This window comes from Lepidochelys kempii, chromosome 5 (assembly GCF_965140265.1).
Source record: "Lepidochelys kempii isolate rLepKem1 chromosome 5, rLepKem1.hap2, whole genome shotgun sequence".
Lineage (NCBI taxonomy): Eukaryota > Metazoa > Chordata > Testudines > Cheloniidae > Lepidochelys > Lepidochelys kempii.
Window position 1 is genome coordinate 24,258,039 of NC_133260.1, and position 18,825 is coordinate 24,276,863.

The following is an 18,825-nucleotide window of genomic DNA, read 5'->3' on the forward strand; positions in this document are numbered from 1 at the left end:
CCTCCAAACTGCTCTCTGCTCCAACACCAAACCACTCTGCTTCAACCCCTCCAACTGTCTGATTGAAGCAGGGGGGTTTTATCAGGTGACTAGCTTCAGGTGCTCTAATTGGCTTCAGGTGCTCTAATTAATTTATAGCAACCTCTCTTCCCTCTACAGGGAATAAGGCTCTCATCATCCTGGGGCTTACATATCTCCCCTCTATCACCTTCCTGATGCCCTCTGGCCATGCTGTATCACAATACCTTTTGCAAATGAGCTTGCTGGCTATTTATTATCTGGGTAATTTGCAGTGAAGGCTGTTGACATCCAACATCCAGGAGGCAAAACTGGTATTTAATTGGTCAAGGTGCACTCAAAGCCATTTCACAGTACAGGCTAAAGAATCGTCTTTGATCCAAAACAGACTACGCAAAGCCTTCAGTGAGGAGTCTCCACTGGTAATTTGCCATTCAGATTACTCACCAACTTGAAATGAGAAGAATTTTTCAAGCCTCATTATTTGCAGAAACAGTCTCAGCAAGAAAAGAAGAAAAAAAAGCCCCTCTTTACCTAATCCTTCACTCTGATTGAACATCATCTTCACCGTCTGACAAGCAGATCCATCTCCTAGGCAAACTCCACATTGATCTTCAGTTGCATTGGAATTTATCTCATAATCACAGCCAACAGTCTAAAAGGAAAGACATTTTCAAAATAAATATTCTATCTATAATGAATTGCTCCAGACCTAATGTATCACTGACTCCGGTGTCAGCTTCTAATCAGCTGCTTCAGAAGGGGAAATGAACTGATTTCACTGAATACAACATATTTTATGTGCACACACTTAATACCAGAGACTGTCACATCTTATTTAAGTATAAAATCATGCACAGTGGACAAGAGTGACAGCCATTATTTGCACTGTACATGCTATGAACCATGCAATGGTTACAAGAAGTCATTATTTTAACAGAAACACACCTCTCAATTGACCTTCATTGTCCAGCATGTCCTGGATTCTTCTCTACTTTTGTATGGCATACAGATATCCCAGATTTCCCAAGCAAGTGTTTTGCCCATTGGTCTAAAAAGTAGCAGTGTTAGTGGCCTAATTTTTATCTACTAACCTTTGCAAGTATATCACTAACATGAACATTTTTTGACAGACTTGAAAGACACACTCATTATAATGAATGCTTGGAACTTGTACGAACATTGGTACCCAATGGCAGTTTAATGCATATTTTGGGGATTCAGTTGTAGAAAATGCTGAGTTTATGCAAGCATGGCCACAGAACAGCTCTAGAAAGAATAGGTCAGATGCTGGTTTCTGCTTCAGATTCTTTGTGCCACTCAGGTGGTACGAAGTGACTGGATTCTGGCTATAGCTGCCCAGCAGAGAAATCTGCTAATGGAGAATAGCTCACCTTACCTGATCACTCTTGTTTCAGTGTGTATGGTAAATCTCCCCACTGTATTTTCCACTGCATGCATCCAATGAAGTGAGCTGTAGCTCATGAAAGCTTATGCTCAAATAAATTGGTTAGTCTCCAAGGTGCCACAAGTCCTCCTTTTCTTTTTGCGGATACAGACTAACACGGCTGCTACTCTGAAACCTGCTAATGGAGAGGAATTCTCTGCTGGCATAAAGCTTTACACCAGTGAAGCCAGCCTCTGCACCTCCCCAACACAGAGGAGCATGTCAGAGGGCCTGGAGGTGAGGTATGGTGGAATTATGCCCAGCCAATCATCCATCCATATATAGTCCCTTAGGACCATATTCCAGTGACAGAAGGTAGAACAATCCAGTTTGCTTTAGATCAGCTTTGGGGTAGTGCAGGGCAGCTCACAGGTTCAAAGAGCTGGAACTTCTTTCTCTTGCACGGAGCAGAACTTGGATGCAGGAGAAAATCTGACCCTATGCGCCTCTAATGGCCATAAGAAAAGGATCCTAAAATATATTTAAATAGACTATCTCAGAAACAGAGGAAAGAATTTAGTACTAAAGAAAAGCTAGAATGTAAGATACGAAGGATGCAATGCTTTGGAAACATGGACTATTCAAAGACCTATATTAAGATATGACAGATGCTAAGGACCCATAGAGTATTCAAATGCTACTGTATCAAATTTATAAGTGTTATGTGTAAATGTATAGGTTGGCTAGTGATTGTAGCCTGGCTCAACAGATGAACTAAAGGATATTTCCTGCAGGAACTAAAGCCATTAGGGGTAACAAGTCTGTGGAATGTTCACCTTCTGTGGGAAATAGCACAGAGTAGTTTGATCTGGTTCAAGAAGTCTTGCAGACAAAGAACTGGAAACTCTATAAAGAGACAATCATGATCTGGGAGACAGGACACTCACAGTAGGTTCAAAAATTGATGTGAAACTGGGACCAAGACAGAGATCCTGAGGAAAGAACCTGCAGTACTTTAACCCCATGTGGAAGATGAGTGACTGCATGATATGTTAGAATTGCATATAAATAGTTTATTGTTTTCTAAGATAGGTTTTCTCTGTAACTTTTTTTATTCTGAATAAATCGTACTTTGCTTTATGAAAGCTGGCTGGTCACTGGTTAATCCTGTCAATGGTTAACAGTGGTGAACCTGAAGCTGGTCAGACCTGCTGAATAATCACAATGAATTGTGGGTGTCTGAATCCCAAATCCCCTGTCTGGAGGGACTGGATTGCAAACTCCTGTTCTGAGAAAAGGTAATAGCTAGAGACCTGAGACCTTAGTGTGGTGCCCATCCAGAGGCCACAAAGGGGTCAAAGATATAGTTATCTCAGGAACTGTGACTTAATGTAACATTTAACTTTAAACTTTTATTTTGTATAGACAATTACTTCTGAAGATGCAGAGCCTGCCACCTTAACTGTGGCACAGGGAATTTAAGATATTTGTTATTACCAGAGATTTAAAAAAGAACTGAATTTTACATACCATTGTCACAAGTCATTTTAACAAATGTTAAAACATATCAATAGTGCTTCGCTACCACAGTCAGATGTAATCATTATAGAAGGGCTGGTGGCACGTAAAACAAGGATTCAACCTCTTTATGTATGAAGAATACAGTGTGTATCCTCCCCAAAATTACTGTACAGCACTTCCCCTCTGGGCACAAAATGAATTTTGGGGAGTCTGGTAGCATGCAGAACATGCAGAAAATTTCCATTTCTGGTCTCCTGAAGTTGAACTTTTTTTACATTCTTCCCCTCCTGTGAAAACCTGTGAATTACTCACCTTTCAGCCTGATTCGGGATGAAAGCTTTTTCATTTAAAAAAAAAAAAGAGAGGGAAAGATTTTTTTCCGGACAGCTCTAGGGGCTATTTTGAAAGAGGGCATCTTAGCTGAGGGCAACTTGTTTTCTCAATCCCAATGAGAACATTGGGAGATGGCAGCCAATTTCAACGGGCATGTCAACTTAGGGCACCTAAAATGCTCTCAATGCTGCCCGAACCATGCATTGCCATAACTTAATGTGCTTGGATTTCTTTAAAGACTAACCTTAACTCTGAATGTCCTTGGTTAATAATGTTTGTTTGGGAATTACTACAACATACCAGTAATATAGTTCACTCTACATTGCTGATATGTACTCTCAATCTTAATGTGGTTGTGCCTGGAAATATAAAGAGAACTACTATTGTAACATGGTTCTGTTCAAGACAGATTTTCAGACAGCAAATAAAATTTTGTAAGGATTAAAAAATCTGATTAACAGGCCAAATTCATCCCGGACATAACTAAACCAAGATCAATTTTACTTGACATAGTGGAAGCATTTTGCCCAATGTTGAAACTTATTCTGTATCTTGAAAAGCTAAACCTTAATTGTTCATTAAAATACTATCAGCTAGATTAATATAAAGGGAGTTTTCCATACCAATAGCTTCCATGGGTAAGCACAAATAGACAGTGCCATGCTCAAGAGCACTCATTTCTGTCTGGCCTACCTGCCTAGTGCTCATCCCTGTGGTATCTGAGCATCTGCAGTAGCACTGTCCTTTCACTCCTCAGAGTTTGTACACTCTGTTTAAGAGGGCCCCTTGAAAAACGATTAGTCATTTCACGTCATGAAATTCCAACACTGGGTTGCCAAAGGAGGCAAGAGAGAAAAGTTGCAACAATTTGTTTTCTATTCAAATTATTCAGAAATGAAGGGCTACATTATGCCTTCCCCATAGGAGGAAGAGAGTATATAGGGTGCCATTCCCCCTCCTAGCAATAAAACGGCTCCTGGTGTGTTTTTGTGTGCAAGGGACAGAGGAGAGAGGCTAATTTCTGATCAGAGTCACCTTCACTGCCTGCCTACTGGGATGAATGTGCTGGAAGAAGCGCTTGCCGCGCCATTTAAAAAAGTGTAGCAAGAGTCACTTCACACCGTGTTCCTCCCCAGCGCTCAGAAGATATTATGCCTTACAGGGTTAATTCTTGGGGCTCCTCCTTCCTATCCTTGTGTGACTCAGCATCATGAAACTGTGCTCAGGCTCTGTGCCACATAGTCTGTCACTTTCTAGAAGCTCAACCACCAGGAGGCCCTGAAATGCTGATTGTAATTCAAGAAGATGGGCTAAAGTTACAGAAAGTAAACCTGCCGCCAACATGCTTTGATGATAGTAATGGTTTTAAATTATTTTTGTTAAGGTAGCTGGAGGCCTTCGGCCAGGCCCCACCCACACATTAAAATAGATTATTGTAATGTTGATGTGTTATTTTCTCTCATTGTTCTACTCATGTAAAACACCCTTTCAGTTGTGGTACTAGCTAACTTCTCTAACACTATCTTGCTGTATGAGATTGTAACCGAGTTCACTCATCGCTAAGTGCCCCCTCATGGCCAGGTGTGGTATAGCAGCTCCCTTGAAGAGCTAGTGCCCCCTGCTGACAGTCACTCTGCTGCTGTGGCGATTTTTCTGTCAGAAACTCAGCTGGGCAGCCAGGTCACCATCTTAAGTCCACGCTTTCTGGGGTCACAGTTTCCAAACTAAGAGTCCCCAGAATATCTTTAATACAAACAAAAATCCTTTCCCCTCTCTGGGGGCTCTTCCACAACCTGTTGTCCCCTGGCTGGGCTCAATAACTCTTGCAGTGGGCTTGTACACCCCCTTCTTGGGGGCCAGCAGGAGTATCCAGTCCCAGCCCCTACTCTGGGTTCCAGTCCTGGGCCTTGTACTGAACAACTAGTTCTGCTCCTCTACCTGTGCTGCAGTTTTCCCCAGGGCCACTTCCCACACAACCTTTAAATACTCCTCCAGATCTCTGTCTCTTCTTTGCTTAATCAGGGTTCCTCTCAGGCCTCCTTGCATGGAGATATTTTCCCAGTCTCTTCCCTCTTTCATCAGGGTCTCACCCAGGCCTTGAGAGTTTTCCTTACTCTCTCATCTTACAGCCTGTCTCTCCCTCCAGCCCTTTCCCCAGTTGGTCCTTATCACCAACCAGGCCATTCAGGCCTGGCTCTTGTTCCCATTACTGCAGCCAGCTTCTCCTCTTTATGGGGAATTGCTTGATCCTGCTCAAGTAGGGCTTAGTCTGTAATCAGGGTTGGCTTAGCCCCAGGCTCTCCAGTCCAGAGGCAAGCCACCCCGTTATAGGGATATTGTGTTCCCTTTTGTTCTGTTTTTTATTTTTATTTCGATCTAGCACTAGCTACCATCAGATAATCAGAGAATCATAGATGTGTAGGACTAGAGAGATCTCATTAGGTCATCTAGCCAAGTCCCTGCACTAAGGCAGGACTATGTAATAACTAGACCATTGCTGCCAGGTGTTTATCTAACCTGTTCTTAAAAACCTCCTATGATGGAGATTTCACAAACTCCCTAGGCAATTTATTCCAGTGCTTAACCACCCTGACAGTTAGGAAGTTTTTCCTAATGTCCAACCTAAATCTTCCTTGCTGCAATTTAAGCCCATTGCTATTTGTCCTATCCTCAGATTAGCGAGAACAATTTTTCACTCTCCTCCTTGTAACAACCTTTCAACCACCTTGAAAACTGTTATGTCCCCCCTCAGTCTTCTCTTCTCCAGGGTAAACAAACCCAGTTTTTTCAATCATCCGTCATAGGTCATGTTTTCTGGACCTTTAATCATTTTTGTTGCTCTTCTCTGGACTTTCTCCAATTTGTCCACATCTTCCCTGAAATGTGGCGCCTAGAACTGGACACAATACTCCATCTGAGGCTTTATAATCTACAGCTTCCTGATAAGATGATCCATCTGTCAAATTAATCTAGACGGAGAGGGACTTTCCCTCAAATTTTCCTCTAGCCCTTAATGTCTAGAAACACCTTTCCTCCAGGCACCAACTATTAAAAAAGCCATTACAGTATTTGCAGTAGTTATGCCGTGGCAGTGGAAAGTCCCAGATTGAATAATTATGTTAGACTATTAGGCTTGGTCCACACTACTGAGGTAGATTGACGTAAGGCAGCTTACATCGACCTAATTATGTCACTGTACATAACAGTCTTGCTCCCACCAATGTAAGTGCCCTACTACACCGACATAATTACTCCACCTCCACAAGAGGCATAAGGCTTATGTCAGTGTTGTTAAGGTAACACAGTGTCTGTGTAGGTACTGCATTACTTACATGGGCTGTTGGCTGTCATTCTTGTCAATTTCAGGACTCCATGCTGGAGCCCTGAAATTGACAAAGCCCAGCTGTCCCTGGGTTGGGTGGGGGTCTCCAGCTGCTACCTGGGCTGCCCGCTCGAAGCTAGGCAGTACCTGCCTACTCCCCACTTCCAGCCAGGCTACTGCCCGGAGGCTTCCAGCTCCCCGCCAACTGCCCAGGAGCCACCTGGACTCCAGGCATGGCATTTGCAGCCAGGAGCCCAGCTTGCAGTGGGGAGAGGGGAGCTGAGAGCCCGGGGGACAGCCTGGCGCCCAGTGGGGAGCTGGGTGTGGAACTGAAAGCTCAGGTTCTCAGCCCCATCCACTGCCCCTCTTCAGTCAATGGAAGCACTTCTGGTGAGGACGCGCACCATCGATAAAAGGAGGGTAGTGTGGACATGAATCACTGCAGTAATTACAGCGGTGGTTGTAAGTAGACCCAACATAGGTTGACTTTTTTAATGTAGACATGCCCTTAGACAGACAAGGTGGGTGAGGTAGTATCTTTTATTGGACCAACTTCTGTTGGTGAAAGAGAGAAGTTTTTGAACAACACAGAGCTCTTCTTTAAGTCTGGGAAAGGTATTCCATATCACAGCTAAATACAAGGTGGAACAGATTGTTTAGCATAAGTAGTTAACACACATTGTAAGAGACCTTTTAAGATGAAGTGGCCAGTTAACACCTCTGCAGTCACAGGACAAAAAGGCATAAGTGTGTTACAGATTGTTTCAATAAGCCATAAATCCAGTGTCTTTCTTAAAACCATGATTTTTAGTGTCTAGCAAAGTTATGAATTTGTGAACAGTGTTTGCCCCCGGATGTTAGGGTGTTTTTGTCTTTTATCCATTTTCTGTGCGAGTTCATTCAAGAGCATAGTGTTTGTCTCGTTTTACCCACATAATTGTTATTGGGGCATTTAGCGTATTGGGTGGGGTACACCACATGTTGTGACCCATGGATCTTGAAAGGCGTGCGGTGAAGGGTATTGATCACAGAAGCAGTGTTTGCAGGTTTTGAATCTGTTACGGCAGCGTCTAGTGCCACTTTGAGTTACTGGGTACTGGTCTGTGGGGATCCTGTTTCTGATGATGAGCTTGGCAAGGCTGGGGGGCTGTTTGAAGGTCTCAGAATACGTGTTAACTACTTATGCTAAACAATCTGGTGCACCTTGTATTTAGCTGTGATATGGAGTACTTTTCCCAGACCTGAGGAAGAGCTCGGGTATAGCTCAAAAGCTTGTCTCTTTCACCAACAGAAGTTGGTCCCATAAAAGATATTACCTCACTCACCTTGTCTCTCTAGTATCATGGGACCAACATGGTTACACCAACATGGCAAACAAGTATATTAAACTATGTCTGTGATACCTTGACATTAAATGACTAACCTGTGCAAAACAAGGTTTGTGTCAAGAAGTTCTGCAGTAACCTTGGCTTCTCTTTCTCTCTTTGGAGAAGATTAAATTTTTTTTAAAAAAAGCAAAAATTCTCTTCACTGCTATTTAAGGCCTTTTAACACAAAAATACCTTAGCATTCAGAGTGCCAGGCTTAAGTTTATGAGCAGTGCAATGTGTTGCAGAGAGATACGCAAATGCAGTGGGTAGCTCACGACCCCACTCTTGCCTCCCTGCATTATAGTTGTTCTGTCAAAGGTAGTGCTAATAAGGTGTAGGAAGAGCTTAGATACCACAATGATAAGCCCAGTATTGCCCTTATCCTCTGAGGTGCTGAGAACTTACGACTACAACTGGAAGCAAAGGGAGTGGAGGACGCTCAGTACTTCATATTTAGCACACCTTCAATAGATAGAGTTGGACCATGCACCTAAGTCTATCAGAGGACATATTTATTGCATTCTAGGCACCTTGAATAACTAACTATCTGTTCAAGGTTAGCCAAATCAAAGTTACCAAGTTTACCAGGCGGGGACCAGATTTTACATTTTGCAGGCAATGCCATGTGTTCCAAAGTTTTATTTACTGTTCAAAACTGAAGCAAAAAAATTTGAGATTTCCTGCTACACGGTATTTTTTTTAATTTATAATTTCAGGTTAATTGGAATGTTTTGTTTTATAAAAAGAAAACATTTCATTCCAATTTTGACTTTCAAAAAATTCATAATAGAATATAATTTATTTTAAACATTAAAATGAACATTTATTTCAAAGAGGAAAATGGAAATGTTCCTCTCTGAAAAGTTTATTGAAACATTCATATTTCTTTTGAAATCAACTTTTGTCAAAAGCTGCACATTTCACAAAATGTTTCATTTTTAAGGAATCAGCATTTTCTGACATTCCATCCAAATATTTCCAAGCAGCCCTAATTGCTATTCATTGTAAATTGAGTGGCTAAGCAGCAGTTCTGCAGAAAAGGACCTGGGGATTACAGTGGATGAGAAGCTGGATATGAGTCAGCAGTGTGCCCTAGTTGCCAAGAAGACCAACGGCTTATTGGGCAGTATTAGTAGGAGCATTGCCAGCAGATTTAAGGCCCGGCTTGACAAAGCCTTGGCTGGGATGATTTAGTTGTTGTTGGTCCTGCTTTGAGCAGGGGATTGGACTAGATGACTTCCTGAGGTCCCTTCCAACCTTAATATTCTATGATTCTACCGGGAACACGTTTCTTGTTTCGCTGTTTCAGCTGCTGCTGCCCAGAAAGGATGTATTCAACTCCTGCTTTTTAATCAGTGGTTCAAAATCAGACATCACTGTCAGCTATTGTAACACTAATGGAGTCCCTGTGCCTTCTCAGTTATCATACTAGGAGCCCACATTCCAGTTTCCCCCGTCACTGAAAATGCAGTTCATAGCTCCAGATAGTTATTCCAAAGTGGTCAATCTTCTGTCTCTCATTAAATAAAACCTTCATTTTAGTCTCCTCTTCCTATGCCCCACCCAAATTCTGCCAGACTGATATCTTCATGATGGCTTTGGACATTTCAGCTATTAAAGGTACAACTTCCTTTATAGCTGCCACTAGGCTGCCATGTTACAACTGCTGCACTCCAAGTTAGCTCAGTTGGTGGCATAAGTTTACATGCATGCAGCATGCCATATTCACCAGAATAAGAGGAAGTGTTTGCACCAAAAAGCTTGATAACAGACGTTCCAAGACAGTGCAATATATTAGACCAACTTTAAATTAGTAGTTCCCAGGCCATGTTTTACTTTCCCCAGAGAGTATCAGAGCACTTCCTTTTATTTTTGTCATTAATCACTTTTATTTCTAAATCCTTCATCCTGTCTTTTAGCTGCTGTCCTCATGTTTTCGATCAAAAAAAAAAACAGATAAAAGCCAAATTTTCTAAAATAACTTAATTTCGTGCCTGAAATTTTGTGCCCAAAATTTTGTGCCCACCATTGATTGTGGCAGGAAATTTCGAGGTCAGGCCCAGGTTATTAAAAAATTTAAAAAACCCACCACACAATACACTAGTAATTATGTTCAGCTCCTGGCACACTCTTGCTTCCCTTTGCAGTACTTGGCCAGTGCAAAGTGGGACTTAAAACTACCTAGGACAGGCATCTAAGAGTTCTCCCACACTAGTGGAATCCTTGGTTGGCTCTATGCCACCCAATGTAAGTGGTGTACCAAAGGTTGGCAAAGATTACCAGAAGGTTCTGTGCTCCAACAATCCCTCATCTGGCAGAGAAGTGCTTTGAGGGCCATAACAAATTGGCATAATTCCAAGCAGCCCTTCAAGCTTCGCTAAATTCCATGGCTAAGCAAACTAGCTCTCAGCCAGCCCCAGCAAAAGGGATGAGGACAAAGAGTTATATGAAGTCCGCCTTGTCCCTCAAGTGCTACTTTTACACACCTCAGGGTTCAGCCCTTGATGTTTAATATCACTGTTTTATTACTTGCCTCACCACATGGCATAACATGTGTGTAATCAGATATACATGTGACTGTAATCTGAAAGCCTTTCTACAGGAAGGAAAAACAATTGATGTCCTGCTGCTCAGTGTTTAAAAAGAAAACAGCCTGGAGTGTTTTCCTTTTGTTTCCTGCTGCCATTTCCACAAGACGAGACCTGGATGTCTGCCTGGCAGCAGAAGGCCAAAATGAAAAATTCCTTCTTTAGTTGAGATGTGGTCACAAAAACTAACTGAATTTTAACATTGCTTGGGCGGTACATTGTGCCTTTAAAGCTTCTCCTTTCACTTGTGTCTCCTACTGCTACTCCAACAAGGAACTCATGATCCAGTCATCGTGGCTACAGTATTGTCCTGAATGGAGAAAGAGACATATCCTGATGTGTCTATTTATCTTGTTACATATTTAGCCTGGGTTGAACTGATGTCTTATTGGACTGTCAGTGGAAGGGTAAAATGTGGGGGCAGTAGCATTAAAGAACTGTGTTGCTATAGTAAGATTGAAACATGCGACCTGATGTCTGACAAGTTAAAACTGAAAACAGACCAACCAACCAAAAACCAAAAACGAAGCCTACTTTCCTTTTCCATTCCACACAGTATTATTATTCTCCAACACGATGGTATTAATAATTCATCTATGGTAGCAATGCCTTTTTATTACTAGTAATAAATATTTATGTTATGGTAGCACCCAGACGTTCCAATAAGGATCAGAGCCCATTGTGATATGCACTTTAATAACAACATAAACACTTGCCTACCTCACAGGGGTGTTGTGAGGATTAAAAATTGTGAAGTGCTTTGACATCTAGTGATGAAAAGCACTATGTACAAGTTATGTTTCATAATAAAACATAACTTGTACATAGTGCTTTTCATCATTAGATATCAAAGCACTTCACAATATTATCAGCATCATCCACTCATTTGTCAACTGCTTATATAAGCATTTATGTCTTCAAACCTGCCCTTACACTTAAGATGTCCTCCTTGAACAGATGTCTTCCGTCAGATTTCACCTTAAGACCCACCTCTGCTGTGATGCCTGCCAGAAACCAGACAATAAATAATAGCTTGGGTGGAAGTTGGGGAAAATTGGCACTTTTTTTCCCATAGTTACACTTAGAAAAAATGAAAAATGTATCTCACAATTGTATACATTTGACCATGTCCCCCTACCGCCAGCCTTCACACACTTTTCTTTGTGGATTATAAACTGCATGGAGCAGGCTTCCCAATGCTTATAGGAGAAGTTGACAAATGAGTGGATGACGCTGGCAATACTGTTTTGGAATCAGCACGAACAGATTACTGACATCACATTTACATGGCTTCACTGGGAGCAGCTGCATGAGTGGCACTTTAGAAAAATCAGTCACATATGGGCATGCTGGATAAACAGTGTGTATCGGGAATTGTTAGTGAATTGCTGTGATACTAGCACCAACGCTGGTGTGCGTTTGTTTTGCCTTTGTACTAGATACTGACCCTGGCAAGGTAAGAGAATTCAACATATTTTTCAAATGTAGATGACTAAATGTAGGCATCTAAATCCATGTTTAGGCATCTAGATAAAAGTGATTTCCATGGGAGTTGTGTATTCACAGTAAAATCAGATAAGTTTCATTTAGGTGCCTAATATATGGATGTAGGAGTGGGAGAAGGCAGCCCCTTCATGGGGTGCCTTGCTGCGGCAGGCCACAGCATAATCTGCTTCAGTTTCCCCTTTCTTTTGGGGTACACACACTCTTTCAGACTATACATAGCCCTTTGCAGGTTTAATTTATTACTAAAGGATCCAGAACCACCATCCAGAATTCCCAAGTCCAGTCCAAACAGCACATTCACTCTTTCAAGCCCCAATAGTCCATCAACACATCAAGTACAGCTCCAGCATCTCTCACCGTGCTGCAACTCTCAAGTATGGCATCCAGCACACCTCACCTCAGCTGCTGTAGCTGGGGTGCTTTTCCACCCGGTTTCATTCTCAAGTCTGGCTCTAGTTCTCACCTGGTGAACTCACTCTCCATCAATCATTCCCCTGCTTTCAGCTCTCTATGGTCCTCTAGCTTCAGCTCCCCACCTCAGAGAGCCAGCAGGCATCCTGCTGCTACTCTCAGCCCTACCTGGCTGTGGCTCTTTGGCCTGGGGACGGACCTCCCGACCACCTTCCTCTTTCACCAGCCTGATCTGGCTCCACTGCTCAACTAGGAAACTCTCATTGCTCCCTCCTTCAGTGGCATCCTCTCCTTGCAGCTCTCAGCCCAGCTCTGCTCTTCTTCTGAGTTCTCTCCATTGTCAAGACTCCAGACTCTCTCCCTTGCCTTTGGGCTGTTTCTCATTTACAGCTCTCTGGGGCCACGCCACCCTCCTCATTACACCAAAACTAGGGCACACCTGGAGTGGAACAGTTAACCTATTACAAAGTCCTTGGCCTTAGGTACCTACATTTGAAAACACTGGCCTTGGTCTTTAGCCTTGTGCCTCAATACACACCAAATACACATGGGTAACAGATACAACATCACAGAGTACCTTGCCACTGTTACCTCTTATTATTTTGGCCAAAAGAAAATAAACCAGAAGCATTTCTGTGAGAAATTCAGTTCCTAAAATGTATTTCAGTACCTAAAATGTCTGATTAAAAACTTGAGTAGAGCTTGATCGGGGCTTACTATTTACCTGTAATGTTTAAGGACTCCTTTTTCAAGTTAGCAACCACAATATTCATCTATTATTACAGTACCAGAATTAGCTGTGTAGAAATAATTAAGTGTATTTTCTAATTCACTTGCCGAGAACCATACAATATGTACTGCATTCACTTGGACAGAACTAACACCGTGCTAAATTATTCTGAGAGATGTTTGAAAAGGTTTTTTCCCCAAGTGGGTATGCTGTGTACACATTTTATATAAAAGTATGCTACCATTCAGAGAAGAAGCCTACTTTAGTTACCTATTAATCATTTCTTCTAGTCCTTTGGACTGCCAGATTACATTGTTCATCACATGATCCTGGCTTCGATTCATTCTGTTTGTTGGATGAACTGAAACTATAGCCTGAATGTAAATGGACTGCCAGCTTTATTCACGATAGCACAAGTACACTAATTTAAAAACAACCTTGATTCTCCTTAATTGTTTATGATAATACATATTGTTGAAAGGAGAAAAATTGTTCTTGTTAACCTCTGAGAATAGGACAAGAAGCAATGAGCTTAAATTGAAATAAGAGAGGTTCAGGCTGGATATTAAGAAAAACTTCCTGTCACGGTGGTTAACCACTGGAACAAATTGTCCAGGGAGGTTGTGGAGTCTCCATCATTGGAGATTTTTAAGAGCAGGTTAGACTATATGGTCTAGATAATACTTAGTCCTGCCATGAGTGCAGGAGACTGGACTAGATGACCTCTTGAGGTCCCTTCCAGTCCTTTGATTCTATGACTAATACCTACAAAATGGCCCTTGAAAACAATCATATACATGAACAATTCAGAACTTCATTGGTTCATGTACCATCCTCTGAAAAAAATTGAGGTTTGAAGTATGTGAAAAATGGCCAAAGCTTTTATGGTGGGTCCCATGCTTTTCCTTTGTGTGATGGGTCAGGTCACTGCCTCTTGCCCCTATTCTTGGGCTTCCTGCCCTCTCTTCCCTTGGGCAGGGTTTCTCTCCATCCTCTGCACCTGGGGAGTCCCTCTGCTCTGCTTGAGCAGGGTTTCCCTTCCCCTGGTACTCTAGTCAACAAGAGTACTCCTCCAAACCACAGTCCCTCTCCTTCCCTCCTGGCAGCTGACTGAAGCTGGGTTTTATATTAGGTCTCTGGAAAGGCCTTAATTGGCTCCAGGTGGTCTAATTAACCTGTAGTAACCTCTCCTCAGTCCACAGGGAATAAGGCTCTGATCATCCTTGGGCTTATATACCTCCCACCCATCACTCTCCTGATGCATCACAAGTACCATATGCACATTTTTACTGTTTATACACATTTATTTTAGGCCTTAATAGACTTAAGTATTGAATTTGCCTGGCTGACATCTGCCTGGGGGAAATTAGACAAGATGGTAGTTTGGAGGGGAAGTCTGAGTTGGAGGGTTGGAGGATAGGAAGTTAAGAGCTGATTGGGAATTTTAAAACAAAACAGGGTTTTCATCAGAAATGTGTCAAAACTGAAATTGTGTGAGAACCTGTTGGTTTGGATGAAACTTTCATTAGGAAATGTTTCTTAGGTGCAGGATGGAATTTCTGGTCAAAACCAGAGACATCAGAATACCCTGGTGGTCAGCACACTCACCTGGGTTGTGGGAAACTCACATTCAAGTCCCTGAAGAAGAGCTCTGTGTACACTGAAAGCTTGTGTCTCTGGTCCAATAAAAGCTATTACCTCACCCATCTAGTCCCTTCTCTGTCTCATTCAGTTGAGTGTGCAGACTAGACTGATCGTGACTACTCTGGGAAAGGTGGGCCTCTCTTGCTGTGTTGTTGTGAAAATGTTGAGTGGTCTCCCTTTTATCTGGATGCACAAAGGGAATTTTTTTGAAATTACAAGAAGTTTCACAAGATGGGAAAACAGAATCCATCTCAGCACTAATGAAGTTAGACAGAGTAGGGATTCTGGATGGAGTGAAGGGGGGATTCCCGTGGTGTCTGCAGGAGTGTAAGTATAAAAAAAGGCGAGGAAGGGCTCTGGAGGTATGGCGGGGGGGGGGAAGAAGGGCAGAGAGGGCTCTAGTGTGTGTGTTGGGGGAGAAGCAGGGAGGGCTCTGGTGGTGGGGGTGGAGAGGAGAAGCACAGGGGGGGCTCTGCTGGTGTGTGTGTGTGTGTGGGGGAAGTAGGGAAGGCTCCGGTGGTGTGGAGGGGAGGAGGAGGACAGGGAGGGCTCCGGTGGGGTGTGTGTGTGGGGAGGAGGACAGGGAGGGCTCCGGTGGTGTGGGGGGGAGGAGGAGGACAGGGAGGGCTACGGTGGTGTGTGGGGGGGGTAGGGAGGGCTCCGGTGGTGTGGGGGGGAGGAGGAGGACAGGGAGGGCTACGGTGGTGTGTGGGAGGGGGTAGGGAGGGCTCCGGTGGTGTGGGGGGAGGAGGAGGACAGGGAGGGCTACGGTGGGGTGAGTGTGTGTGTGTGTGTGTGAGTGAGAGAGAGAGAACATGGAGGCTCTGGTGGTGTGGGGAGAGAAGGACAGGGAGGGCTCTGGTGGTGTGTGTGTGGGGGGAAGTAGGGAGGGCTCTGGTGGCGTGGGGCGGGAGAAGGAGGACTACGGTGGTGGTGCGGGGAGGGGGAAAGCAGGGGAGGTGGGCAGGGGAGGACAGGAGGGGTGTGTGTGTGTGTGTGTGTGTGTGTGTGTGTGTGTGTGTGTGTGAGAGAGAGAGAGAGAAGGGAGGGCTCAGGTTGGGGGGGAGAAGCAGGGGAGTTCCGGTGGTGTATGGGGGGAGGGGGAAGGGTAGGGAGGGCTCTGGTGGTGTGTGAGGGAGGAGAAAGAATGGGAGGGCTCTAGTGTGTGAGGGGGAGTGGGAAAGCAGCGGGGGCTCTGGTGTGTGTGTGAGGGGGAGCAGGAAAGCAGCGGAGGCCCTGGTGTGTGTGGGGGGGAGAAGGGTAGGGAGGGCTCTGGAGTGTGTTGGAGGAAGGAGGAAAGGCAGGGAGGGCTCTGCTGGTGCTGGGCTGTGTGCGTGTGGAAAAGAAAGGCAGAGTGGGTTCAGAGGGGAGAGGCAGAGTGGTAATGAGCCTTGACTGGAATTTCATGGCATATTCAACTGCAACTCACCTTGCTTGAGGGCTTCAGGTTTCTGAATCTCCTCCAGTTTCCTTTGAACCAGGGTGCTTTGCTAGTCCCACTGCAATCTCTGGCCTCTCTGGGAAGTCTTTTCTGCTGGTCTCCTCCCCCTCAGACTCACAACTCCTTCCTCATAATTAAGGGATTCCACAGCCCCCTTCCACGGGGTTGTGACATGATTTAAGCAGGCTTCCCTGGCCCACCAGAATCCGGGTTCCAGTCCCACTGCACAGAGCCTCCTTTGGTCCCTGAACTCACAACTCTTTCCTCTTGGGGAAAGAATTCCACAGCCCTCCTTCTTGATTCAGGAAGGTTCCCCAGCCCACCTGTCTCCCTTCTGGTTCCTCTCTCAGGGAGCCTCTTTTCTGACTCAATGTTCCCCTGCAATTCTGCCCTCTTGGCGGTCTCTCCTCTCCCTCTTAATCTTCCTGTAAGCTACCAAACAGCTGGATTTTATCATTCTAAGGAGGCAGCTACCTGATTAACATCTGGATCCCATTCCTCTGTTAGCCTGCTGCTCTCCCCACCCCCTTTCTTTTTGAAAGGTTTTGTCATGGAATAGGGGTTGGCTTGCTCCAGGCCCCCCTGTCCCTTCAAGGAGACACAGTAACCTTTTGCCACAGACCACTTCTCACATGCTCACGTACCACAGTTTGGGAATCTCTGATCTACATGGCAGAGCTTGCTTTCAGCAGAGATGTATCAATTCATCCTCACTGATTCAAATGCATTTTTAAAAAACCCGCTTTTGTATAAAATAGATGTACATTTGTAGTGATGTGTGAACTGCCAAAGCTTGTGGGATTCAATATGAATAAATATTCAAAAGCCTGAAGTTTAGTCATCCTAATCTCAATCTTTTTGGTTTAGAAATCAGAGTGAAACTCTCATGAGATGAGTGCTCTTATAAAATTGCAGATACTATTGGAGCTGGATCAAATATACCATGAAAATAGCCCTCTTAATTCAGTATTCTGCCTCTCTTAGATCATTCCTGCCTGAAGCCAAGAAGCATAGAGATGAGCAAAAATTAGGGTGACCACATATCCCATTTTGGCTGGCACTGTCCCTTTTTTAAGCCCTGACCTGGATGCCCTGACTTTTTTTTGGGGGGGGGGTGAAAGTGGGCATGTGTCCCACTTGCTTTTGCTAACTTGATCAGTTGGCAAGAGCAAATGGGACAAATGCCCACTTTTGTCAAAAAAGTAGGGTGTGGAGAAACATACGGGGGGGGGGGGCAAGTGGCAATGCCAGCCCCATGCAAGGGGGGGAGGCAGGGCTTGAGTGATCAGTGACGCCAGCCCCAGCCTTTGGGAAATATGGTCATTCTAACTAGCGTGTGTGTCACTGCTTGCTCAAGCCTTGCTAGCCCCCGGTGTGGGGAGGTGGGCTCAGGCAAGCGGCTTCGGCCAGCCCTGTGCCAGGGGACGGAGGCTTGGGCCAGCCCTGTGTGGTGTTCCGTTTTCCCTTTGGGAAACATGGTCACCGAAGCAAAAATATACATTTGAAAAATTTACCAAACATGTTCATATCTTAAAAGGTTTGTTTCAGTATATCTTCAAGTATGACTATTCATAGCAGTTTCCCCTGCCCGTCCCAGCTCCCACTGAAGCCAACGGGAATATTTTCACTGACTTCAATGGGAGTTGGATCAGGAACTCCAGCTTATCCAAAGAATTCACTAGTTCAACTGTAGGTACTGTATAAAAAATTAAGAATTAACCATTTTGTTGCTGTTCTTTGATGCACCAACAATTCCACTGGAAAGTTAAATCTTCGGAGTGGACACATAGCAAGTACATGACTTGATATTCAGGTGGTTAAAGTATGCAGCTATCAAATGGCCCTCCAGGAAGATGATAAATTAATTTCTACCAGCAACTAACTAAGTGTTTTCTAGTCCTGCTTTTGCTCCCAATGTCATCAGTGGCCAAATTTCCTTTGGGCGTCAACAGGAACAGGCTCTGAACCTCATATTTTCAAAAAAATAAAACTATAGATAAAGCTATTCCATACCACAAAAACATACTCCAATGCATTGCTATCCTATTGGAAAACAAACCATCGACTATGGGATTTCCTTATCTTATAACTATGTAACCATAACCCAATATTGCAGGAACTGCATGTATTTTCAGAACACACACAGAATGTTGTGAATGCTGGGCACGCTCTAGGTGTAGTAAGGGTGACCAGACAGTAAGTATGAAAAATCGGGACAGGGGGTGGGGAGGTAATTGGCGCCTATATAACACAAAGCCCCAAATATCGGGACTGTCCCTATAAAATCAGGACATCTGGTCACCCTAGGTGTAGTGGAGAATTATGTCAAAAGAGTAATGTTGTTATAATTAAAATACACATTGTTACATGTATTCTCATTTGTTTGCTTTGGTTACGTACAGTAAATTTCATGCAGATTCACTGCTTCTAAGTCTGAATGTCCTTCTGTATGTGATTAAATATTACAAGTACAATGGATTTAATTCTAAGCCGATGAAGAACATGTGGTTTCATAAAATTAGGATCATGTTTTCAAAATGTAGCTGTATGAAAT

The 18,825-nt window shown here is 43.8% G+C and overlaps 1 protein-coding gene across 1 annotated transcript in view; it reads right to left on the bottom strand.

Moving 5' to 3' along the window:
• Positions 1–18,825, bottom strand: part of ADAMTS12 (ADAM metallopeptidase with thrombospondin type 1 motif 12) — a 329,278-nt gene that overhangs the window by 84,231 nt on the left and 226,222 nt on the right. The window contains exon 14 of the mRNA XM_073343691.1: positions 553–673. Coding sequence (XP_073199792.1) covers positions 553–673 — 121 coding nt within the window. The remainder of the gene's footprint in view (positions 1–552; positions 674–18,825) is intronic.